The 27,818-nt window shown below is 35.5% G+C and overlaps 1 protein-coding gene across 1 annotated transcript in view; it reads right to left on the bottom strand.

Moving 5' to 3' along the window:
* Positions 1–2,681: 2,681 nt before the first annotated feature.
* The window catches only part of NDC80 (NDC80 kinetochore complex component), a 47,142-nt gene continuing 22,005 nt past the window's right edge, over positions 2,682–27,818 (bottom strand). The window contains exons 11-17 of the mRNA XM_004455864.5: positions 26,534–26,739; positions 22,088–22,240; positions 19,641–19,730; positions 8,200–8,292; positions 6,572–6,702; positions 4,296–4,398; positions 2,682–3,084 (exon numbers count right to left, since the gene is read on the bottom strand). Of these exons, the coding sequence (XP_004455921.2) occupies positions 2,917–3,084; positions 4,296–4,398; positions 6,572–6,702; positions 8,200–8,292; positions 19,641–19,730; positions 22,088–22,240; positions 26,534–26,739 (944 nt within the window). The 3' untranslated portion in view covers positions 2,682–2,916. The remainder of the gene's footprint in view (positions 3,085–4,295; positions 4,399–6,571; positions 6,703–8,199; positions 8,293–19,640; positions 19,731–22,087; positions 22,241–26,533; positions 26,740–27,818) is intronic.

The following is a 27,818-nucleotide window of genomic DNA, read 5'->3' on the forward strand; positions in this document are numbered from 1 at the left end:
ATTTCAAAATAACAATTTTAAAGAGATAAAATGATCTCCTTATTAGGTAATCATCAAATGTTGGAATTTCTTAGGATGGGAGTTTAATTACAGTTTGTCTTCTAACACACTGCATGTTCATCTGATTGGAGAAATGCTAGGGGGTAAATAAAAAGGAATTTGAGGTAAAGTGTATGGGTGTGAACTCACTGTAAATATGATCTCTTAAAGTTGTTATTTTTAGTTAAGGTGTGGTCAAACTGAATGAGGATGGTTCTTAATCTAGATTACTGCAAGACTGACAAAGAGGACTCAGGAATCACAGAAGCCAGAAATAAGTGGACATCTCCATGTGACTTAGGGAAGAGATTCAAGCCAGGAAACCCCAAGGATTGCAGCAAGCCAGCACCAGAAAGCTACTGATCCTTGGCAGAAGCAAGACTTTTAGCCTCTGAAATCATGAGACAATAAATTTCCATTGTTTAAGCAAAAATCAGTTTGTGGTATTTGTAATAGGAGCTCTGGCAAATGAAAAATTACATCAAATCATACAGAAAATTACTTATTAGATTTTTCACAGTTGCAAGAGTGACTTCAGTGGATGAGTGATTCTCTTAAGGAGACAGTCATGAATTAGTTTAGTTCAAGGAATTGAGGAAGACGTAGCATACTATATTTTCCAAAAAGATGGCCACATTTCCCAACCCACATGCTCTTCCATTACGAGATCTTGCCAATCCCCCATTAAGTGATTAAGTATATTTCCCTTCCCTTTGAGCTGAGACTTACTTGTGACTTGCTTGTAACCTATAGAATGTACATTAGCAACACTCTGTGACGTCTGTAGCTAGATCAGAAAAAACTACGCAGCCTCCCCTGGGCTCTCTTGGGACACTTGCTCAGGGGGAAGCCATCTGCCCTATGAGTAGTCTGAATACTGAGGCCATGCTCTAGTCGAGTTCCGGCTAAGCTCAATTTCTGGCCATTCCCATCATTTGCCAGACACGTGGGTGAAGCTGTCTTGGACCCTCCAATGCAACCCAGCTGACCTCTTCTGCATGAATTTAGCTGATGCCATGAGAACCACCCAGCAAAGGCTTGCCTTAATTCCTGGCTCTTATTTTTGCTCTTTTATTATTTTCTTGCTGTTGACTAATGGGGCTTAATTGGGTCTTTTCCTAGTTTTTAATAAGGAAGTCTAGATCACTATTTTTCCTTTGTGATTTTTTTCCCTCTATTTTAGAACTGTTTAATTTCCAAGTTTTTGGGGATTTTCCAGTTATCTTTTGTTTAGTATTTCAAATTTAATTCTAGTTACTGATTTCTAGATTGTCTGAGAACATACTTTGCATGATTTAAATATTTTTATATTTATCAAAACTTGTTTTATGGCTCAGAATATGGTCTATGTTGAATTTTCTGAATGTACTTGAAAACAATATATATTCTGGTTTTGTGGGGTGTAGTGTTCCATATATGTCAAATAGGTTGCTAGCTGAGCGTATTGTTTAAATCTATATCCTTTGTAAATTTTTGGTCTACTTAAATATAAAAACCTACAACTATAATTATGGCTTAGTCTATTCTTCCTTTCAGTTCCATTTTTGCTTGAGTATATTGGTAACTATCAATCTTGTCATATCTACTAGTTTTCTCCAAATAAGCTACCTATGTTCACTCTTCCTTTGTCCATTCCACTCTCTTAGGCTGAATACCCTCTTCTTCATAAAGCTTTGCTGGAATAATTCTGTTCTGGGTTTTTATAGTATATTGCTTACATTTGTCTGTCATATTCTTCATTCTGACTTGCATTAGAGTTGAAATTAAGTTGAAAGAATAGAATGTTAAACTGGAGGCAGATACCAACTCATTTTAAGGAGGTAATTTCAGAACTTCTCTAAGAATGAATTTTCATCTCTAAAATGAGAGTTGAACTAGATTATTTCTTCTGATTCTCATATTCCATATTCCTGTGCTTATTTCACAGTAAAGATGACATGAAGCCAGAAAGAACTTAAGCTTCTTGGAAAGGAAAGCCATAGGGCTCCGATCAGGAGTGGACAGACTGTTTCCAGAGTCATTAGAAAGTTTACTTAGTACTAAACTTTTGTATAAGAGATTGGCAAACTTTTTCTGTGAAGGTCCAGATAGTAAACATTTTTTTTTTTTTAAAGATTTGTTTTTATTTATTTTAATTCCCCTCTCTTCCCCCGGTTGTCTGTTTTCTGTGTCTTTTTGCTGCGTCTTGTTTCTTTGTCCGCTTCTGTTGTCGTCAGCGGCACGGGAAGTGTGGGCGGCGCCATTCCTCGGCAGGCTGCTCCCTCCTTCTCGCTGGGCGGCTCTCCTTATGGGTGCACTCCTTGCGCGTGGGGCTCCCCTACGCGGGGGACACCCCTGTGTGGCAGGGCACTCCTTGCGCGCATCAGCACTGCGCATGGGCCAGCTCCACGCGGGTCAAGGAGGCCCGGGGCTTGAACCGCGGGCCTACCATGTGGTAGACGGATGCCCTAACCACTGGGCCAAAGTCCGTTTCCCCAGATGGTAAACATTTTTGATTTTGCAGTCCATATGGTCTCTGTATTAACTATTCAACTCTACCTTTTGTAGTGAGAAAGCACAGACAAAACATAAATGTTGGTTTAGACTGTAATACCTATTGTCTCACCATCTGAAATCAGGCAAAGAAATGAGGGAAAACATGCTTTATTTAAGCAATTGTATTATCTCTGGGTACAAATGTAACTGGTCATTTATATCTAAAAGGTAACAATCTAAAATCTATCATATTTTAAGTTAAAGAACTAGGTTTATAGAAGATACAAAAATACTACATAGGCTTGGGAAGATGTGGTCTTAAAACTTCGTTGTAAGGAAGGGCATGGGATAAACTACAGAGATTTTTCAGACTTACAAAGAACATTCCAAAGTTTACACTCTTTAATAAAGTTCTTGCTTAATCATCTTTTCATCTTCACCGGAAGTCTTAAGTAGAGCAGCTTTTTTCTTATACTTGTCTCCAATCTCCCTAATGTATTCCAAGAGATCTTCACACATGTATTCTTCATATTCTCTATCAACTTTAGCAATCTGCTCCTCAAGATGTTTCTAAGTGAAACAATTAGCAACCGTTAATGCAAAAGTAATTTCTTTCTTTTTTAAAAAATTTATTTATCCCCCCTCCCCACATTGTTTGCGCTTGCTCTCTGTTCTGTGTGTCCATTCACTGTATGCTCTGTGTCTGCTTGAGGCACTGGGAATCTGAATCTGGAACCTCCCATGTGGGAGAGTGGTGCTCAATTACTTGAGCCACTTCTGCTCCCTGCTTTGTTGTCTCTCTCATTGTGGTTTCCTCTTTGTGTCTCCTTGTTGTGCCATCTTATTGTGTCAGCTCACCACACCAGACTGTTGTGCCAGCTCACTGTCTTGTTCGTCTTCTCTAGAGGCACTGGGAACTGAACCCAGGACCTCCCATGTGGTAGGCGGGAGCTCAATCACTTGAGCCACATCCACTTCCCAATTTAAGTGTTTGTGAGCTTTACTAACAAGAGTGTAAATAACATTTGTAAGTTAAAGATAGGAATAAAAAGAATATTTTTCATCTACCATGCAGGCTCCTTTTGTACCCTTTTAAAATTATATCCCTTTTTTTTGCTTCCCCAGAGAAAACCACTCTCCTGAATGTTTTGGTTTTCTTTATGCTTTTACTAGTGTGTGCACACACATATGCACACACAGACATATAGATATGTATGGATCTTTAAACAATTTATCAGTTTATTGTTACTTCATTTTTACCTTCATATTTATGGGATTATATTATATGTAATGCTCCATGACATTTTTTCACAGTATGTTTTCAGACTCATTCATGTTAATGCACATAGTAGCAGTTTATTCATCTGTATAGTATTCCATTGAATGAATATATCAATATATATTTATCCATTTTACTGTTAATGAATTTGTTTCCAGGTGTGGTAGGCTGACTAATGGCCCCACACTTCCTAATCTCTGGAATCTGAATATGTTACTTAACATGGCAAAAGAAACTTTGCAGATGTGATTAAATTAAACATTTTGAGATGGGAAGATTCTCTTGAACTATCTAGCTATGCCCAATGTAATCATAAGGGTTTATAAAATGCAGAAATGTCCCTTGCATCCCCTCACCAGACAGGATTCTTCTGATATAATTTTCCTAGATCATTTCCCCAGAAATAAAATTTATCATTTAATTTCTATAGAAACAAAACATGATATATATCAGAGTTTAAAAAAGCTTCCTTAGAATGTAGGGAAGGCCTTCACACACTTACCTCTACAGATCCTACATGTGTAGCAACCATCTCTAAAAGACGCTGCAAGTTATTTCCCACTTTTCGTCTTTCTTCAGTTGTAGTCTGTACTACTAGTTGGTATCTGTAAAATAAAACTCTTGCATAAGTTGTAAGAAAGAAACTAAGATATCATTTTTATTTAAATGACTTTGCATTTTCATATTCAATAAAACCAAGCTGTGATTGGTATCTGTGCTGCCTAATATATGTCTAATTCATCGAGGTTCAGTTATTAATTATTAAAACAGAAGAAAAATATCTCCAAAGATCCTCTGCTGGCTAGGTTAATAGAAGGGAGGAAACACAAAAAAGAAATCAGTTTTATTGAGTCAAATATTTACCAATACAGTATTCTCTGATTTAAGAGAATGCAAAGATTGTACAGTGAACTCTCCTTGGAAAAATCTACCTACTATTCAGTCCTGTAGAAACTGATTAAACATTTCTGAAATGGAATAATTCTTATTTATTACTTCATTGTATTATATTTTAGTATATTACTACCTCAATTAGTGGACATGGGGCCAAGGTCTAGGTAGATGAGTATTAAACAAAACAAAATACTACCAAAACCTTAGCTTTAAGATATAAATCTCTGGAGCAAATGGTCTTACCTGAGTCTCCAAAAGGAATGTAAACTTCAAATGCATTCAGGGATAAAGGGATTGGATAAAAATGCAGGTAGGGAAATAGAAGGGTAGTGTGTTATTTAATACAAAAGGGTAGGGGTGGGGTCACAGCAAATTAGAAAGTAGAAGCCTTAACTTTAGAATCCAAATTCAAATTAATAACAAAGACTACAGGCCAAATAAACCTCCAACTGAATTTTCTATCCCTAGTCTATAGATGAGGAAATGAAGATGTATGATTTTCTCAAAGTTTGTACTTCAACCTCAAAGCAAAATTTTTAATTATTTGAGGGCTGCTAATTTGAAACTTTAAAAAAGTGTATATTTTGATACAAGTGTGCATATAAAGCCTATGGATTAAATAATATATTGATTTTTTATAGGCTGCATGAGTGAATTATTTAGAGAAGGGCAGAATATTTTTTAAAGAAGGGATGCCACTACTTTTAATAGTTATTACAAAGAGTGGCTAAAATTTTTCCTATGAGTTTAGCAAATTAGAGTGGAAATCAACAGGGAAAACCTGACAATGTCTAATTTGACTATAAATAACTTCTAAGAATCATAAAATGATATACAGTCAGTTCTACTATAAAGCTTGTTTGGAAATAAGAATTTGTTCCAACTTGATTGCTATATTAGGTATCAATATGAGCATGATGCAAATTTTGTTTGCTTATGCTGATTTCCTCTATGAGAAACAACAGGTAAATGCAGAAAACTGCACTTGGCTGAATCCAGACAAATAGGAATACATAAAATATGCACATACACATTTGAAATGTGTATCAGACATCTGCATGGTTAGCAGCTGCACCCTTCTACATGTGGTGCTACAATTTTCCATTCAATTTCAGATACACCTCTTTCCACCTCTTCACAATAAATAGCTCACAATCCTTCTGATGCCCATTTCACCAATCGAACTTCTGGTCTTTTTCAAGGTAAAGTGTCATATTTATTGTAGCATTTATGTATCTTTTAACCATTTACCATGTATAACATTTGCTAAAATATCATTAGCTTCCAATTTTTCATTTATGTTTTACACATAATATATTTTTTAGTGTTGTGTCCCAATCCCAATTTTCCCATAAATCCTGTGATTTTTATTACATGATTGTGCACAGTGCAATGATTTTTAGGATCATTATAGCAGAATTCACGGTATCATTTATAGTATAATTACATTTTACAATATACTATAATTGTAAAATAATTGACTATCATTTATAGTATAATTTCACTTTACTTGTAATTTCTAAGAGATATATCTTAAAAATACAAGAAGTTTCGTGGAGTTTAGTAAGTTATCTGAATAGCTACAGTTATTTGAAATGATTTACAATTCTATGTTGTCTTCAGAGATTAAAAACTGTTTATTATCTATTATTTAGAATTTTTCAGGACAATAACTGTAATAGGAGAATGTATAAGAGGGCGAGTATCTCAAGTTATAAGCAAGTTCTTAATTCTAAGAATGCTGTGCTACGTAAGTTATATTCACCGCTAGATCTCCACAAAAAGAATATGAATTAAATCAAATCAATCTAGATCTAGTTTTATATAAAGGTCAGATAATTAATGTGAAAATAAACATGAAAAGTCTTGGAGAGATGAACTTACTCCCGCTGAATTGCATCTAATTCATTTACAGCTTCACTGAGGCCCTCATTAACACCACTCTCCAGCAGGTGCTTGTGTTTCTCCAGGGACTCGAGCTCATTGGCACATTTTTTGTCCTCTTCTTCAGCTTCCTACAAGGATAAAGTCATTGGTAAGAGTTTCAAATATTCACATTTTATATACTCCAGATGGATTATTTTTAAAGCATTTCTTATTAGGCTGCATTGTTTAAATTCTCAGCGCTTACAAGATTTACATGCAAAAGACTTTAAAATGCTTCTTTGGGAATTTTATACTATAGACATAAAGAAGACCTTTTCAATAGGTCTGCTGAGGATTCATTCAGCAGTATATTCAAGTCTGAACTACTTGTTCAGTAAATTTTATGTTACCGTTTTAAAAATTTTCCATGATCCTCAAGGAAGCCTAATCTAGGTCAAAATGTGGACAATTCTTATAACACTATTATTTTGCAAATGTATTAACTATGTGCAGGCAAAGTAGCCCAAATTTATCACTTCTTAGGTTTCTCAAGATGAAGTATCAAAGTCCTTCATTTAAGTATTTCAGAGAATAAACTCAAGTATTATCATAGAGGACATATGAAAAAAACAAATTGATTACCAAATATCTCCTATTTTGAAAATTAAAATTTAACACTGGCTGAAAAAAAGTATAGGCCCTAAATGCAGTACAAGAAAGAACTTTTCAATTCCTAATACTTTGTTGGTATAATTAAAAACAAAATAATGGTGTGGTTAAAATTTTCACATAAATTGTGTAAGTGGTAATGAATCAGTTATCAGAGTTCTTCCCAAAGTCAAATGCTGGCCAGCAGGTTGGGAAGAGGTGGTACGAATTAATCTTATTATTTTACCTACTTTCTTTCTTTTTTTTTTTTTTTAAGATTTATTTATTTATTTAATTTCTCCCCCTCCCCTGGTTGTCTGTTCTTGGTGTCTATTTGCTGCGTCTTGTTTCTTTGTCCGCTTCTGTTGTCGTCAGCGGCACGGGAAGTGTGGGCGGCGCCATTCCTGGGCAGGCAGCATTTTCTTTTCACGCTGGGCGGCTTTCCTCACGGGCGCACTCCTTGCGCGTGGGACTCCCCCACGCGGGGGACACCCTTGCGTGGCTCGGCACTCCTTGCGCGCATCAGCACTGCGCATGGCCAGCTCCACACTATTTTACCTACTTTCTAGATGTCGTATAAATCTCTTTGGAATGGGAATATGAGAGTCAGTTTGCAATGACTTTGGATGGGCAATTATATATATATAAAAGGTCATACTGGGGTTTGAGCTTTAACACAAAATCTCTATAAACAGGTAGAAGAGAATATGTTTAAAAAATATTTTGGACTTGCAAGGGTACTGACTCACATATTCAGTGTAAAATACTAGATAATGGAACAGTAAATGTATTCTACAGTGAAATAGTACTAGTCTAGAAATAAATTCTTCAAAAAACAAAACAAAACTCCTCACAATAAGTTTTTGGATTAGAAGACTAAACTAAAACACAAGTTGAACATTATAGCTTAAAAATTTCAGTTTTGATGTCAGAATATGTGCCTAGTTAATCAAGACATAGCTTTGGCTAGCCTATACAAACTGTGGCGAAGTTCTTACCTTAACTTTTTGTTGGTAAAGATCATCCAACTTCTGAACTTCTTCTTTCAGAGTTCTTACACTTCTCTTGCTTTCTGTTACCATTGTATTCAACTTGGAGAATAAAACTTTGGTTGAGAAATTATAACTATACATCAAAAATTTTTTTAACAAGTTATAGGCTTTCTATATTGTCAATCAACTGACTGAATCATATGATTTCTTCTACTCCTTTTGGATTCTTACCTATCATTTGCCCCCAAATTTTATTCCCCCAAAAGAAATTAATTTCAAAGAGACTTATGCTTTTTAATATATAATTTATGCATGCTCTAAAAATAATATGCACTTAGAAAACACATATTGTTTAAGTGGAATAATAATTACTATGTTTAAATGTGGGGTAGAATAGGACACTAGAAACCAAAACTCTGGTTTAATTCTCATTAAAATAGGGATACTGATATCTGTTTTCTAACTAATGGCTCTTATATAATATATATTATGTAAGATATTAATATATTGTTAATATTGTTATAGCAGCATACTAATAAATTTTTTCTCTCCAGTTCTGAAGTCTAGCTCTTTCTACCTTACTATCTAGCTTTGCATTTATGCTCTTTCTGATAGTTTAAAGGTAAGTATTAATTTTATTAGATAATGCTTACTAATTGTTATAGTCATGTATTCTTCAAAAAACATGAAAGTCACATTTAATCTTGTTAAAACTTGAGCATTAAGGTTCATTGAAACCAAAAATCAACAGCAAAAAAAAAAGAGAACACATTTCTTAAAGTTCATTTCCTGTTGACAAGTGCTAATACCAGTGTTTACCAGTAATTAAAACAGACTGCTCTTCAGTTACACCAAGAGGAAAATATTTCCCACAGGAAACAGAAAATATAAAATGTATAAACATTTAACATCTTCTTTAAAAGGATTTTATACATACATGGAATTAAAAATATATCAATATATTTTGGGAAAAATTAAGTGAAGCTATTGTTATTTGGCAAAAGGTAGCATGGTCAAATAATAACATTTATTAAAAACTTGCAAGTACTTCTCAATTAGTCATCAAAAATCCCTTAAAAGGATTTCTCCTTTCCCTCATCCCCCTTCCCCCCATCTATAAGCAAGAAGGTGGCTGGTAAGAATGTTTGCTCAGGATCATGTAACTTGTATATGTCTAGAGCTAAAAGTCAGATGTTCTAACACCAAGGACTTTTCCTATACCACCTGCTTTTCAAATTATTTTAAAGACTAGAGTTACCAAAGCTATCACCTTTGCTTCCAGTCTAAAGGTATGTTGCCTGTAAAGTAACTAAGAAGTTAAACAAGCTGTTTCATTAAATTCACCTGCGATAAAACCAATGGCCACCCAAGTAATCAGAACTTCCACTATCCCCTCAAGGTTGGTCAAGATCTTAGTTTTTAATCTCTGAGCAGTTTCTACTTTCTATGTCAGTTTCTTTCATCAATTAAAAAATTTCCCCCGATTACAAAACTAAACATTTCCATTGCAGTAAATAGGGGAAACTCATCCCATCCACCCAATAGAGTCCTCAGGCTGCTTATAGGCAAAGGAGATATTAGGCAACTATAATTTCTTTTTGGAATTCCATTACCTCCTGTCTCCAATCCAACCAACATATCAGTATGAGACCTTTCCTTCTTCCTTCCAGTCAATTTCAGGATGCAGGGTGCCTATTTTCCTCCTAATGAGAAGTAATTCTTCTTGCTCTTCATTGTTTCCAGCCATTCTTATCTCTTCAAGGACTGTATTCAAATCCATCATTCAAAAAACAAACTTTCCCACATGCCCCCTTTCCTTTTCTAACTACTGTTCCATGTCCTTTCCTTAGAATCAAACTTTTGTAAAGAGAAGTATATTCATATGATCCTATCTTCCTTTTCTACTGTTCAAATTTCAGGCCATAATATAGTTTCTGACTCCTCCTGTTTTCTTCTTTATGTCTTAGGTGGTCTTTCTTGGTCTTGTAGGTTTCACTTTCTCTGCTTGTCCCTTCTTTTTTATTTAAACAAATCAATTTTATTGATACATATTAATAAAGCAAATAATCCATCCACAGTGTACAATCAATGGTATTTGGTATAATCATATAGTTGTGCATTCATCAATTTAATCATTATTAGAGCATTTTCTTATTTCCATAAGATTAACAAAAGTAAAAAAAACAGAAAAGAAAAATTTTCACCTCTCAATCTCTCTCTTTTCCCCTGCTTTACAGAGCTGCTATTTCTGGCTATTCTTGCACATTTATTTATTAAGCAGTTTTATTGAGATATATTCACATACCCTATGATCTACCTAAAGTGAATAATCAATGGCTTTTAGTATAATCACAATGTTGTACATTCATCATTACAAAAAATTTTAGAATTATTTCATTACTCCAAAAAAGAAAAACCCATACCCCTTAGCATGACTTCCCAGCCCTATATAACCACTAATCAAATTTTATCTTTAAAAATTTGCTGGGCGCATCTGCTGGTTGTGGTGTCTGCTCTTCTTTAGGAAGCACTGGGAACTGAACCAGAGACCTCACATGTGGAAGGCAGGATTCCAATTACTTGAGCCACATCCGCTCCTGAGGGTTTCTTTCTGGAGTCTCAATTCTATTCCACTGATTGATGTGTCTATCTATATGCCAGTACCATGCTGTTTTGACCACTGTAGCTTTGTAATATGTTTCAAGGTTGAGCAGTGAAATTCTTCCCAGGTTGCTCTTCTTTTTCAGAATGTGTTTGGCTATTTAGGTGTACTTTCTCTTCTAAATGAATATGGTAATAGCCTTTTCTAATTCTGAAAAGTAGGCTGTTGGAATTGTGACTGGTATTGCATTGAATCTATATATCAGTTTGGGTAGGACCGACATCTTCACAATGTTTAGTCTTCCAATCCATGAACATGGAATGTTTTTCCATTTGTTTAGGTCTTCATTTACTTATTTTAGCCTTGTTTTGTAGTTTCCTGCAAAAGCCTGTACTTTTTTAGTTAAATTCATTCCTAATATTTGAGTCTTTTTGTTGCTATTTTAAGTGGATTCCCCCGCCCCCGATTTCCTCCTCAGATTGTTCACTACTAGCATGCAAAAACATTACTGATTTTTGCGTGTTGATCTTGTATCCTGCTCCTTTGCTGTAGACATTTCAGAATTTTCTAAATATAGGATAATGTTTTTTTTGGCAAATAGTAAGACTTTTACTTCCTTTTTTCTAATTTGGATGCCTTTAGTTTTTTTTTCTTGTCTAATTGCTCTAGCTAGAACTTCTAGTACAATATTGAATAACAATGGTGACAGTGGGCATCCTTGTCTTGTTCCCAATATTGGAGAGAAAGTTTTCAAACTTTCCCCATTGAGTACAATGTTGGCTGTGGGGTTTTCATATATGCCCTAATCACACTAAGGAATTTTTCATCTATTGCTATCTTTTGAAGAGTTTTTATCAAAATGTATGCTGGATTTTGTCAAATGTCTTTTCTGCATCGATTGAGATGATCATGCGGTTTTTGCCCTTCAATTAGTTAATGTGGTATATTACATTGATTGATTTTATGTTGAACCAGCCTTGCATACTAGGAATAAATCCCACTTGGTTGTGATGTATAAATCTTTTGATATTTACAAGTATTTTGTTGGGAATTTTTGCATTTATGTTCAATAGAGAGATTGGTCTGTAATTTTCTTTTCTTGTAGAGTCTTTATCTGGCTTTGGTATTCAGGTGATGTTGGCTTCATAAACTGTGTTGGGTAATTTTTCCTCCTCTTCAATTTTCTGGAAGAGTTTAAACTGGATTGATGTTATTCTTCTTGAAATACTTGGTAGAATTCACCTGTGAAGCCAGCTGGTCCAGGACTTTTCTTTGCTGGGAGACTTCTGATGATAGATGCAAACTCTTTAAATGTGATTGGTTTTTTAAGTACTTGTATTCCTTGCAGCATCAGTGTAAGTTTTTGTGCATTTCTAGGAACCTGTCCAATTCTTCTAAGTTGTCTAGTTTGTTAACATAGTTTTTCATAATATCCTCTTATAATCCTTTTTATTTTTGTGGGGCGAGTTGTTACTTCCCCCCTTTCATTTTAGATTGTATTTATTTGTATCTTCTCTCTTTTTTTGTTAGTCAAGCTAGGGGTTTGTCAATTTTATTGATCTTCTCAAAGAACCAGCTTTTGGTTTTGTTGATTTTTTTTTTTTTTTGTTCCCAATTTTATTTATTTCTCCCCTAATATTTATTATTACTTTCCTTGTGCTTGCTCTGGGATTGGTTTGTTCTTTTTCTAGTTTCTTTAGTTGTTCAATTAAATCTTTGAGTTTAGCTCTTCTTTTTTAAGGTGTTTAGGCTATAAATTTCCCTCTCAAGACTGCCTTCTCTGTATCCCATAAGTTTTGATAAGTTGTGTTTTCATTTTCATTTGTCTCAATATATTTACTGATTTCAATTGCAGTTTCTTCTTTGACCCATTGACTATGTAGGAGTGTGTTGTTTAGCCTCCACATATTTGCAAATTTACCATTTTCTATTACTGATTTCCAGTTTCATTTCATTATGATATGAGAAGGTGCTGTGTATAATTTCAATCTTTCTATATTTATTGAGCACTGCATTGTACCCTAATATGTGGTCTATCCTAAAGAAAGATGCATGGGCACTCGAGAAGAATGTATAACCTGCTAAGTTTGGATGCAACATTCTGTTTATGTCTGCTAGGTCTAACACATTTATCATATTGTTCAAGTTCTCTGTTTACTTTTTGATCTTCTGTCTAGTTGTTCTAATGATGTGAGTGCGGTGTGAAGTGTCCAGTGATTATTGTAGAGATGTCTATTTTTCCCTTCAGTTTTGCCCAAGTTTGTCTCATGTAATTTGGGGCACCACGGTTAGGTGCATAGATATTTATGACTGTTACATCTTCCTGGCAGATTGCTCCTTTTATTAATATATAATAGCCTCTGCATCAAATTTTTTTTTGCCTTTAAAGTTTGTTTTGTCTGATATTAGTATAGCTACCCCTGCTCTTTTTTGTTCCTATTTGTGTGGCATATCTTTTTCCAGCCTTTCACTTTCAGCCAGTATATATCCTAGGGTCTGAGGGAAGTCTCTTGTAAGCAGCATATGGGTGGCTCATTTTAAAAATCCACTCTGTCAGACTATGTCTTTTGATTGGGGAGTTTAACCCATTCACTTTCAATGATATTACTGTAAACACATTATTTACTTTCACCATTTTCTTACTTGGTTTTCATATGTCATTTCATATTTTTGTCTTTTCACTCTTTTGGTTATCATTTCTGCTATTCTTTCTTCTATACTCTCCTCCAAGCTTCTCTCTCCTGTCTTTTTCTTTCAGGCTTGAAGGCTTCTTTTAATATTTCCTGCAAAGATGGATTCTTTTTTACAAACTTAGTTTCTGTTTGTAAATATTTTATACTCACCTTCACATTTGAAGGACAATTTTGCTGGATAAAGAATTCTCAGCTGGCAGTTTTTCTCTTTCAGTATCCTAATTGTATCATATTACTGTCTTCTCTCACCTCCATGTTTTCTGATGAGAAATCCACACTATGTTTTACTAGGAGTCCCTTGTATGTGATAGTTTGCTTCTCCTGTGCTGCTGTCAGAATTTTCTCTTTATCTTTGACAATTGACACACTGCGTACTATGTACTTTGGAGTAGGTCTATTTGGATTTATTCTGCCTGGGGTACAGTTTGCTTTTTGGACATGTAAGTTCATTTCTTTTGTGAGAGTTGGGAAATTTTCAGCTATTATTTCCTCAAATACTCTGTCTTTTCCCTTCTCTTCTCCTGGAACTCCCATGACATGTCTGTTGCTGCATTTTTTGTTGTAATTCATCTCTGAGCCCCTGCTCATTTTTTTCCATTCTTTTCTGTTTTCATCCTTTAATTTCAGCGTTTTGTCTTTGGTATCACTTTATTCTTTCTTCTATCATTTCAAGTCTGCTGTCGTATGCCTCTAAAGTGTTTATGATCTCATCTGTCATGTCTTTCCTTCCCATGAGCTCTGTTACTTTTCTATGCAGGATTTCAAATTCTTCTTTGTGCTCACCTAATGTCTTATTGATGTTGTTTATCTGTTTAGCCATGTTGTATTTCAACTTATTAATTTGATTTTGGAAATTTCTGTGCATCTAGTTAATTAGTTCTCTCAAATCCTGCATCTCTTCTGGGGCTTTGATGTATTCCTTTTCTTGGGCCATGCCTTCCATTGTCATAGTATGGGTCATAATTTTTTGCTGATGTCTAGGTACCTGATTAGGATGGTAGTTTACTCAGATGCTCAATTTTTTTCTTTTATAGGGATTTAGTGGTGGGAGGTTGTATGTTACTGCTGCTCTTTGAGTCTTTGTTCAACCTGGATCGTTAGATTTGCTTGTTTGCTCAAAACTGAAGCTCTAGACTCAGTAATGGGTTGCAGACGTGCTACCTAGGGCCTTGTGAGGGAGGCTATAAAGGCCAGAAGCAGCCTTTAATTTTCTCACATGCACTTCCTTGGTCTGCCAGCAGATAGCCCTCTCTGGTAGCCCTCTCAGTTCAATGCCTGGTCCTAGTGTGTTGCTGCAACACTGACCAGATCAATGTATAGAGAGGTTCCTGCCTGGAGGCTAAGAGCCTTGTAATTCAAACTTTCTCAGAGACAGTTCTCCAGCCTTCTCTGGCAGACCCCTCCCTTTTCCCAGGCAGGAAATAATTCCACTCCCCTCTGTGTGCTCAACAATCATCTCATTTAGTAGAGATGGAGATTGGGAGGGTTGTATCTCTTTAGCCACTTGCAGGGTCCTAAGGCAAACAATGACTGGGCTCCACTTGGCCTGGAAGGGCTCCTGGGACACAGCAAACCAAATTTGTGGATCAAAAGCTGAGTCAGCCTTAGGCTGTGTCCTTCTCTCTCCCCTTTCCTGGGGAGTGGCATCCTCAACAATCAGTCCTGCTAGAAGAGAGGGAGATTGCAACAGTCAGATCTCTCCAGTCCCGTGCCATCTCCCAGGGCAGAGTGGTGCGATCCCACCATGCGTGAAGTGCTGGTAAGACAGAGCAACCAAATTTGTGGATCAGAAGCTGAGTCAGTCTTAGGCTGTGTCCTTCTCTCCCCCCTTTCCTGGGGTGGTGGATATCTGGAGCCCCCTTTGTCTATAGCTGACTCAGAGGCTTGAAAATTCTAAAGCCTCTCTAGTGTGGGGGAGGCAGTAGCAGCCGCTGGTTTCAACTCAGTTTTGTCATCCTTGCGATTCCCTTCCTTTGTCCTTTTCTCTTTTGGGTGGTGTCCAACTTTCACCTAGTGTCCTAAATCCTAGAAGATATTTTTCCAGTTTGTTTCAGCCTGTCCTCTGGCTATTTTTCTGGAAAAGAGAGGCCTGTGTTTTTCTAGTCTGCCATCTTCCCGGAAGTCCCCCTCTGCTTGTTCTTTTGATGTGAAAGTTCTCTCATCTTGCTCACTTGGGATAGCTCTATTACCTGTGAGAGCTCATGGCTTTACCTACTTGCATGCTAAGAAATTATATATATACATACATACATTTATTTATCTCTATCCAGACTTCTCATCTGAGTTCTAGACCCATATATAATCCAACTGCTTAATGGACATTCTCCACCTTGATGTCCTAGAGAACTGAAAGTCAGCATAACCCAGCCTGAAATTCTTTTTTTTTTTTTTTTAAAGATTTATTTTTTATTTATTTAATTCCCCTCCCCTCCCCCGGTTGTCTGTTTTCTGTGTCTTTTTGCTGCGTCTTGTTTCTTTGTCCGCTTCTGTTGTCGTCAGCGGCACGGGAAGTGTGGGCGGCGCCATTCCTGGGCAGGCTGCTCCCTCCTTCGCGCTGGGCAGCTCTCCTTAGGGGCGCACTCCTTGCGCGTGGGGCTCCCCTATGTGGGGGACATCCCTGTGTAGCACAGCACTCCTTGCGCGCATCACCACTGCGCTTGGGCCAGCTCCACACGGGTCAAGGAGGCCCGGGGCTTGAACCGCGGACCTCCCATATGGTAGACGGACACCCTAACCACTGGGCCAAAGTCCATTTCCCTTTTTTTTTTTCTCTTTTATATCCTTTTCCTGCATTCCTAATCATAGTAAAGAACATTACCACATACCAACAGCCAAAGTTAAACACCTGAACATTTCTGGTTTCTCTGTTAAACTTCACATGCAAATGCTCCACTAAATTCTGTTGTTTCCATCTTTAAGTCTCCTTTCTCCATCCTCACTGCTAATAGCCTTGGTTTGGATCCTTAACATTTATTAGTCAGGATACTGTTAGGTCTCTTAATTGAATGCCTGTGGTCTCATATACCTTTAGGACTGGAATGCCAATTCTCTGAATATATTTTTATTTAAAAATCTTCAGTGGTCCCCACTACCTAGAGAATAACCTTTCAACCAGCAAGCAAAGTCAGATAATTAGGTTCTTGTCTCTTCAGATTTCTCTCTTACTCTACTTACACTCATGGTAATTCATCAATATGCCATGGTCTTTAGTCTTTGGGCATTCATGTGTGTTTATCTTTCCATATATCCATTGGCCAACACCTAGTTGTTATTCATAACTCAACTTGGCTGCTACTTCCTTCAGAAAGGACACTGTGCTTATCTTAGATGTACTAATAAGAATTCACAGCCTGCTGTGCTTACACTACAAAAGTGTTGATAAAAGTAATCATTTTCATGCCTGTCCTCCCAGGCGAAATGGAGTTCACAGGAGCAGACAATGCACTATCTCAGTATCACTACCTACTAAAGCAGGGATTCTTAACCTTTTTTGTTCCACTGACCCCTTTGCCAGTCAGGTGAAAATCACAGACCCCTTACTAAGTCCACACTATAATTATTTAATAAATGTCACACCTGCTCCAACATGGCCCTGCAAGAATGTTCTTTTTTGAATTTCAACTCAAGCTCATGGAACCCTTGTTAAGAAACCCTGTAGTTGAGTGTCAGGCAGTTAAAAAATATTTGATGAATAAATTTCACTAGCAAATATTTAATTTTAACCTTTACATTTATATTCATAAGTGCAATTAATTTAATTTTCTTTGTGATACTTTGCAGGTTGTGGTATGAAAGAGGGTTATACCAATCTTATATAAGATCTCCTTTCTGCTCTATGACAATCTGCAAGTCTTGGGAATCATCTGACCTTTAAAATGCAAAAATACTGACCTGTAAAATCACCTATTAATTGAGTCTTTTTGGAGAGAGAATTTTTTTAAAGAAAAGTTTGTTTATATTTATTCATAATTTTCATAAATTCCCATCTTTATAATGTATCCCGTTTTCACTTTGTATTTTTCTGCTTTTTATTGAATGGTTTTGGCAATAATTTTACTTTTAAATACTTTCAGATTGATTAGCTTCATCTTTCTAATTTATTAATTTCAGTTTAAACTTCCAATGGCTATTTACCTTCTGTCCTTTTATCTTTGTTAAACTAATTGTTAAATCCAAAAGTAGTTTTTAGTCTTTATCCTTGCTTATCTCTGCAGCTTATTATACTACTGATCACTCCTTTTTAAGTTTTCCCATGTTGGCTTCTATAGCATATTCTCTTCTGATCGTTTTCCAACTATTTTGTCCTCTTCTTCTGTTTTTCCCAGAATGTCCTTTCTTTGCCCATCTCTTAAGTGTATTGCTCCTCAGCATTCAATCCTCTGCCACTTCCCTCTACACAGTCATACCAAGAAATATGACCAACATCCATGGCTTCAAATATCAACTTTGTGCTCAAATCCCCCAAATCTGTATTTACAGCCCTGGTCTCTCTCCCATGCTCTGAACTTATTGCTTCAACTTCCTCCTGGATGTCCCATGGACAGCAGGCTCAAAATCTCCAGCACTGTTTTGCCATCCTATGCTCTCATTTTTCCTCTTGTAGGTTAAGAGCAGCATAATCCACTCAGTTGCCCAAAATAGAAGTCATTGTTGATATTTCTTCCTCTTCTGGCTTTCACATTCAGCCATGCAATCCTTGGGTTCTATAACCCTTAACTCTTCCTAAACCTGCTCCCTTCCCTCCATATCTACTATCAGTACATTAGGTTTAACCTCTGAACATTTTCAGTTGCATCCCCTCTAAGCTACTTTTTCCTATAGTCAAAATGGTTTTGCAAAAAATGCAAATCTAAGAAGTATAATTACATATGTCAGTCTTTTCCTAAAAGGAAGCACGTGAAGATTGTATTTACTTTTAGAATATTAACATGGGGCCTAGTCTGTAGCAGGCATGTTATAATTTTTTCCCGTATTTTCCTGCCCATAGCCTTCAAAAAGTTTAGTTTGAAAGACGTTTCAGTCATGGAGGTCCCTCTACTGCTTGGAATTTCACAACTTTTTCAGAGCTACAGATTTAGTTCCTATTCCAACAGAAAAAGAAATCAAACTGAAGCAAGCTAAAAGAAGACTTCGTTTCAAATCTTCACATCTACAGAGCATATGCTTACGCAGTCCTAATTCATCATAACACACTTGATCTTACACAAACTCCAAATTACAGTAATATAACAACAGTATCATGAAATACTTCATTTATGTAATGTAACACAGTTTTCTATTTTTTGAGTGGAAAAATTCTATCTAATACAAAGAAAGTTTTGATAGAACTTAACATTAAAAAATGTCTTTCTGTGGGTTACTAGCATAAATATTTGTGAAGTGCCATATGTTTTATTTCCAAATGAAATAAACAGTTTCTATTTTGAGAAAAGGTATGATTTCATTTTATATCTTGGAATCTGTTAGCTAGGACACAATAGTTCTTAAAGAGCTGAATTTACTGGGGTTTACCTTTAACTGTTGGCATATTATCAATGACCTTTGTGTACATTTGAGAAGCAGCTTCTTAGCTTTTCTTAATCAAGCACAACAATGTTTACAATTAAGATTATTGACCACAATACTAGTGTTCCCTTTCAGGGATATTGGTGATACATTTCGAGGATTTCAGAAATAGGAATTTTCTGAAAATTACTTTTGGAAACAGACTTTATATACATTTAAGGTGGGGCCCCTTGAACTCCATAGTCCAGATGAAAAACTCAGTATAAAGAAACCTCTTATTCTATAATAGCTATCTAGCTTCTAACCACAAATGATACATACCTACTTATAATGTAGCCACCTCTAATCTTTTGGTATAAAAAGTCATATTATTAAATTATCATGAGTTAAAGAAGGCAATTCTTTATTTTACAAAAGAGGGAAATTTTCTCAGTTTCATATTACTTCATCAATGAAATGTGAAGCCTAGGATATGAGTTATTTAATAAATTACTTCAAGTGCTTTAAGCCAAGGGTATAACCAACTCTCATTTTTTCCCTATAAAAAATTTCTTCCATAGTAACCAGAAACCATAAATCACATTTAATATTTACATTTTAAAAATCCTATTTTGCTTTTAATGATATTCTATGTTTGTATTACTTACTTGTTCTAAAGTATCCTCTAAACTCATTTTTTTATTTAGAGCTTTATTAATTTCTTCTTCAGTTTGATTCAGGAGTTCCTTGAGTGGTACCTATAAAATACAGGAATAGTATTATATATGATAGGAGTGTTTGCAAAAATTTCTTTCATGAGGCACCTTCCCATTGTGGCTGGAAGAGTCACTTTTGAATTAAACTACTAGAGAAAAGAAGTGAAGCCATGACATTTTAAATATAAACTAACATACCATTAGTACGAAAACAAAATACTTAATTTCTTTAAGTATAGAGTGTAATCTGCTATTTGTTCTTGAATCCTTGCAAAATTCCAGATTTACTATTTAAAACTTTAATTCCACCCAAAAATTGATGGTAGCTTTTATATGGGGCCTATTTTTAGCTTCTTACCTTTCCTGGAAATTTACTTCTACAATTTAAACATTTTACAAGTACACATGGTTGACTACAGTAGTCTTCTTTGAAAACAATTAATATGTAGTTTGCATTTTTATGCTATATTCTCTAGGGGCATCAATTTCTCTTAATCCTTTTAAAAATGGCTTAGTACTATAATTCTCTGCTTGTATTTCTTATGTCTATCTTCTAATTTACTGATTTTAATTTAAACAGAATATTTCATTGCTTATTTTTTTTTTTTTAACTATTGAGGTAAAATTCAAACTTTAAAATGTTTGATGTGAAATGAGGTTTACATAAAATTAACATTTTAAAGTGTATAATTCAGTGATACTTAGTACATTCACAATGTTGTGCAACCATCATTTCTGTACTAAAACATTTTCATTACTACAAAAGAAAACACTGTATCCCACTATCTGTTTTTTTTTTTTTTTTAGGAGGTGCTAGGGTTTGAAACTAGGACTTTGTAAATGGGAGGCAGATACTCAAACCACTGAACTACACCCATGCCACCCGTTATGTTTTTAAGTCGGTCTTTTGAAGTTACGACTTTATTTTGGCTTGCTCTTTTTTGAAAGATGCATTGGCTTCTTTAATCTCTTTAAGAAACAATTACAAAATTTTCCAATTACTATTTGTAATGTTTGGGGTTGCTTGATATTAATGTTATTTCTATTTTTATTGTTCTAATATTATGTAAAACTATTTCCAGAAATCCAAAAAATCTTTTCTGAGTCCATGCATTTTTTTTGCACTGGGTAAGTTTTTTCACAATGATTTGATTCAGGTAATTATTTTCTTGAACAAGCCATGTAAACCTATTCAAATCAAACTACTGTCTATCTAGTGATCTATGAGTTTGTGGAACAATTCAGGAAAAGATACAGTGTTTTCTGCATACCTGTTTTTTTCCTATTGAAAATAAGCCAGCTTTATTTAATCAATGTCTGTCCACCAGTAGACTGTAATCTCTGGGAATGCAGGGACTGTATCTATTTTGGGTTAGCATTTTATCTCCATTACTTAGCTGGTTTAGAACATATGAGATACTCAATAAAAATTATTGAATGAATGAAAGATTCTCAAGGTAAAAGTGCATAGTCTCATGGGGAGCAGAATTGGCTTAAGCAGTTGAGTGCCTGCTTCCCACAAGGGAGGTCCTGGGTTCAGTTCCTCCAAAAAAACACCAACAAAAAAACAACCAATCAACCAACCAAACAAAAACACCAAGCAAAACAAAGGAAAAGAACAACTCAGGAGAGCTGATGTTGCTCAGTGGTTGACTGCTGGCTTCCCACATACAAGGTCCTGGATTCAATCTCCAACTGTGGTACCTCAAAAAAAAAAAAAAAAAAAAAAAAAAAAGAGGCAGAATCTCATGACTTTAAATGACATTCTTCTATTCAAAAACAGTATTTTGAAAATTGTTTTTTTTTTTGGGGGGGGTGGAGGGGGAAGAGGAGCACTAAAATACTAGAACCTGTGAATAGATGACAAATTGCAACAGGGCAACTAAGAAAATTTCTTCCCCAAATTATATCCTTGGCTATATTTCAAAATCAGGTAAAGATTTCTTATCATTGACTGTTGGTGTTACTTAATGCTCTGTTTCATGCCTTCGTATGTCCTTGTGCCTGGAACTCTTTCTTGTAGACCATCCCCATAAATACCACATTTTTCAACATTTCATTCCAGTGTCACCATTCCAATGGCATCTTTTCTGCTCCTTGTTACCACACCTTGTAAAGACTTATAATTTATGATCCTGGTGACTATCATAAAATCTTACAGACTATATTTTATGTAATCAATTTATTGAAATTTAGTAGTTGAATGGATAAAGTAGATAAAAAGAAAGAAAAGTCTCTATAATTTGAAGAGTAAGGTACAATAGATTTCTACTACCTAGAAGAAAGAAGTTAAAGTTTAGTTCTAAGATACGGACACGCTGAGTTTTAACCTCATAAGTATATGAATCATTCACTAAACATATCATTTAAAAATTTTTCAAGTACCCATGATTACTTACATAAACTTGAGCCTTGTATTTGACAAGGCAGTTGGCACCAGCCTCAGGATTAAATTTTATTTCAAAGTCATAACCTTTGGAATTCTCAGCACCCTTAGGGATAAGTTTTAATTTTCTAGCCAATTTGTGATACTCTGCTAATTGTGTTTCAATCTGTAAGGAGAGAATAGCACACAAAAAGGTTAAAAAAAATCAGTCTTATTCCACATACTTTTCAGCTGCCATTTCTACAACTTTAGACCAATATATTGCTTTACATTTTAGTTTACTAACTTTGCATTTTTCAGTAGTAGGGTGGCAGTTTTCAAATATAGAAATAATGAAAAGCTCTATTTATATTAAATTTGTAAAATAATTTAAAGACTATAATTGATTACTAAGCAATATACTATTGCTCTTTCATTTACTGACAAATAGTTTGGAATAAGAATCACATTTAGGTATTAAAATTCACTTTTTATTTAAAAAAATGTTTTTAAAGATTTTAAATATTTATTTTTCTCCCCTCCCCCCCCCCCCCCCAGTTGTCTGCTCTCTGTGTCCATTCACTGCGTGTTCTCCTGTGACTGCTTCTATCCTTATCAGCAGCACTGGGAATCTGTGTTTCTTTTTGTTGCCTCATCTTGTTTCAGCTCTCCCTGTGTGCAGCATCATTCTTGGGCAGGCTGCACTTTCTTTCGCACTGGGCGGCAATCCTTATGGGGCGTACTCCTTGCACATGGGGCTCCCCTACGCGGGGGACACCCCTGCGTGGCCTGGCATTCCTTGCACACATCAGCATTGCACATGGGCCAGCTCCACATGGGTCAAAGAGGCCTGGGGTTTGAACTGCGGACCTCTCATGTGGTAGGTGGACACCCTATCCATTGGGCCAAGTCCGATTCCCAAAATTCATTTTCTAAAGTACTAGAAGGAGAATTTATTAAAAACAAAACCAAAATAAATCTTAATTTTGTCAATGTACAAAGGAAAACATTTTATTTAATCAAAATAAGTGAAATGTTAAATGTCTTCATCAAGCTATTTTAGTAACATATTCCACATTTCTTGCTCTTTCCTTCATTATGGCCTTTCATCCCAGAAAGAATTTTTCTCTAATTAGCCCTCTAATTTCTATACCTCCTTACTTCATTTTATTTTTCTTCATAGCCCTTATCATTACCTGACATTTATTAGTTGATCATCTTCCCTACTTGAATGTAAACTCCATGAAAGAAGCTGTATTCCCAGCACCTAAACAGTGTTTAGTATACAGTAGATACATTAATATTTAATAGAATAAATGAACAGTAATGAGAAACTAAGTAACAGTAATAAGAAACTATGTATAATACATACTTAGTTTCTCATTACTGTTACCCTTTCATAAAAGCAAGAAATTTGAGCGCAAGAATGCGCTGGCAAGGGCACGCATCTGGAACCTGCTTAAATAATTTGTGATTTCCAGAACTGTGCCAGATCTCACTTGTACTACTACTTACATATTAAATTTAAGATTTTGGGTCTTCTAGAATTCTAGTTTCTTTTGCTCTTTACTTTTTTTCCCCTTAGGCAAACACAGCAGCTTTGTTTGAACCCTGTTTTCATTTTTAACAATGATCATAAGAATATGTAAGAAATACTGTACTATGGAAAGTGTTGGAAGTTAAAAGGATGAAAGCCATTTCTCTGAAGCAAAAGTTATAGGCTAAATTTTCATTTTTAACAATGATGATAAGAATATGTAAGAAATACTGTACTATGGAAAGTGTTGGAAGTTAAAAGGATGAAAGCCATTTCTCTGAAGCAAAAGTCAGAATAATACCTACTAACAAACATCAAAACTGAAAATACAAGGATAAAAAACTTCAAAATAAAACTTAAGTCTGAAATTCTCCAGTCTGTTTTTCCTCATTTAAAAAAAAAAAGGCCTCTTCCTTTTGAAAAAATAACACTTAAAAAATTTTACCAGTTTTCTTAGGAACGCAAATTGTGTATTTAGCAGAAAAGATTGCTGTAGAACTATTTGCTAAGAAAAACACCCCTAGACAACCTATTATATTGTCTTAGAGCACACTAGTGTTATATCCATGATTATGCTGAATCATTAAGAAAAAGTTCATTTATACAGCAAATGTGAAAGTTGCCTTTAACAATAACATTGGCTACATTTTTAATGTACTATCTATATAATTTTAATTAAGTAATTAAGTTCTCATGAAGGTCACTGGTGACTTCTTTGTCTGACCCTTTGAACTCTTATTTCATTTGACACTGCTAATTCCTTCCTGACTCCTCTTTTAGCTTCCATTTGACCTCTACCCAGTCTTCCATTTCCTTTAGGTGTCCCTCCCCCCTCCTTTTTTTCTTCTCAACACGTTATGCGTATAACCCAGTTTTAATGAAACTTTTTCACATAATGTAAATCACAAGTCACAAAGTTGTCAAAACTGAATGGAATACTTGTTCTACTTGCTTCTAAAACACCTCATTCATATGACAGTTAATGAAACTTATTCATGTTATAAATCACATATACTACATAATTTTCAGAACTGAATGAAATGTATGTTTCACTCTCTTCTAACCACTTTACTTCACATATATAATGCAGTTAGGTCTCCCTTAAACTGTGACTTCTTCCTTTTCTTTTATTCTGGAGCGAGTGATGCTACTTGCCCAACTGCCTAACATGGACCTGATTATCTATACCATGTCTACCTCCCTTCTCCACCAGTCTTTTCACCCAACCTGCTAAGCAGTCAGAATCCACTCACTTCTTTTAATTCCCATTAACATGATCTAAATTCAGCCTGCAATTTCTCACCAGATTGACACAGACTATTATCTGTCTGGTACCCCTCTAACCCATTTTCACAAATAAAAATGAGATCCTTGTGAAGCCTGACCATTCCTACTTAAAAATATTAAGGGCGGATGTGGCTCAAGTGGTTGAGCACCTGCCTCTCACATGGGAGGTCCTGAGTTCAGGTTCCAGTGCCTCCTGAAAAAAAAGGAAAAACAAGCAAAAAAAAAAAACCAACTCAGGGAAGCCAATGTGGCTCAGTGGTTGAATGCCACCTTCCTACATACAAGGTCCCGGGTTCAAACTCCAGCCCCGGTAACTTAAAAACAAAAAACAACAAAAAAAGTCAAAAGAAAAAAAAAACCACTAAGGGCTTCATTGATAGCTTTTAGTATCAAGTCCAAAATTCTAAACACAAAAAAGTTTTTCACCAAATGGTCTATGCTATCTCTTGAGTCTCACCTTTGGTCACCCATCTCTTGCTCCAGACATATGAGAAGTTCACAATTCCACAGTGCATCAATCAGATTGTTTTCTCTGAGCTTTCCCACATACTTCTTTTTCTGCTGACCCTGCTGTACTTGCTATGCTAACTCTTCCTTGTACGTCCCAATTCTGCTCAGGTGTTAGTCTTCAAGAAAGTCTGTCCTGAAAAACCACTTCAATCTGTTTCTCCAAACCATGTACACTAAATATGGATTAGTACACTCATCTACTTCCTCACTACCCTGTACAAATCTCTATTACAAGTCTGATCTCATAGTAGAAAGATATACTCTAGATTGTAAGTTTCTTGAGGGGAGAGTCAATATGTATTTTAATCTATATTTTCCATATGCCCAGCAAGGTCTGGGATATAGTAGAGGAATAGACTAATAAGTAGTGAATAGGTAAATGGTGAGGGGACTCCTTTCCGCTTCTGCAGAGTAAAAGGCATGGAATTTATAAGAATTATTTTCATGGTCTTAGAAATATTTTGGTTTATTTCTTTGTTCATTGTTAGAAAATACAGGCTACCTTAAATCTAAATGAGGGAAACTGGGGTATTATTGAACTGACACAAAGGGATGATGTGATGGTTACGCTAATGTGTCAACTCGGCCAGGTAATTATATCCAGTTGTTTGGTCAAGCAAGCACTGCATTAATTGCAATACAAGGACATTTATGGGCTTTAGTTATCTGTGAGTTTACTGCATAGATGGCTGATTACATCTACACCAACCAGCGAGATTGCTGTCAGCAATGAGTGACACTTTATCTAATCAGTTAACTGCCTTTATAGGGACAGTGATTTCAGGATTCAGAGAGAATTTCCCAGCATGTCTTTGGAGAGCATCTTCTGCAAACTCAAGGACCTTAATTGGACTTTCATCAACAGTCCTGGTTTGCAGCCTGCCCGCGGAACTTGGATTTGAGCATCCCCATCGTCACATGAGAGACTCTTAAAAAAATCCCATACTATTTACAGATATCTCCCGTTGATTCTGTTTCCCCAGAGAACCCTAATACAGATGACTAGTTTAGTAAAATGTCAGTGCTTTTTAAAAAATTCTACCTCTTTAGCCAATTTATTCTATGCACTGAAGGGTTCTTAATTTGGATAGACTTTTACAAAGGTTAGCACCAATGAGTTGCCACTCTGGAAATGGTATGACATACCGCTTCTTTGCCTCTGGCATATTTTAGCTCCTCATTCCACAATTGCTGCTGTTCTGCCTGCAGGTCCTTGGTTAATTTATTAATGGTTTGCTGCAATTCATTTCTTTCATGATTTATTCTCTCAATGTCTGCAACTGAGTACTTCTGGTTATCAACAATATTCTGTAGCCTAGTATTCTCCTGTTTCATTGTTTCACACTCTAATTCTGCATTGGAAAAAACATATTTGTTAAGTTTCTCCAATTTCGATAAAGAAATTGATGCCACTTTTTAATAAAGTTGATAAGGATGTTTAAATTTCCAAGTTATATACATATTTCATTTTCACTTTTGTTTTTTTGGACACAATCTGAGTGTTCATCAACAAATGAATGTGGTATATACATACAGTGAACTATTATTCTTTCATAAAACGGAATGAAGTTCTGATATGTGCTACAACTTGAATGAATATTGAAACATATTAAGTGAAAGAAGCTTGACACAAAAGGACAAATATTGCATGATTCCACTTAAATGAGATGTCTAGAATAGGTAAATTCAGAGACAGTATAGAGGTCACTGGGTGTTGGTGCAGGAGGGGAGGGATGGGGGAAATGGTAGTTAATGCTTAATGGGTAAAGAGTTTCTGGAAAGATGAGAAAGTAGTTCTGGAAATAGTGTTGATGGTTACACATCATTGTGAATGTATTATATGCCACTGAATTGTACATGTAAATATAGTTAAAATGGTAAATTTCAAGTTGTATATACTTTACCACAATAAAAAAATTAAATCAAATAAATATGTTAGAAAGTCTATTAGATTGAAAATGATTACTCAAAGATACCAAGACCTAATCTAGGAACTTGTTAATATTACCTTATTTGTAAAAAGAATCTTTGACCATGTGATTAAGTTAAGGCTTCTGAGATGAGATGATTAACTAAATCATAAGAGTGGGCCATAAATACCATCTCAAGTAGCCTTATAAGATAGAGGAGTTTTTGCACAGATGAAGCTGAGAGAATGACACTCAAAGGTGAAGGCAACATGAAGACAGAGGCAGAAGTGGAGTGATGTGGCCACCAGCCCAGGAATGCTGTCAGCCACTGAACCTGGATGAGGCAAGAAATGAATTCTCTCCTAGAGCCTCTGGAGGGACTGTAGTCTGATCAGATTTTGGATTTCTAGCTCCAGAATTGTGAGGATAAATTTCTGTTGTTTTACATTACTGAGTCTGTGGCAATCCGCTACAGCTGTCACAGGAAAATAATACAGAAGGCATTGAAAATTTGAAAGCCT

Source organism: Dasypus novemcinctus, chromosome 16, assembly GCF_030445035.2.
Source record: "Dasypus novemcinctus isolate mDasNov1 chromosome 16, mDasNov1.1.hap2, whole genome shotgun sequence".
NCBI lineage: Eukaryota > Metazoa > Chordata > Mammalia > Cingulata > Dasypodidae > Dasypus > Dasypus novemcinctus.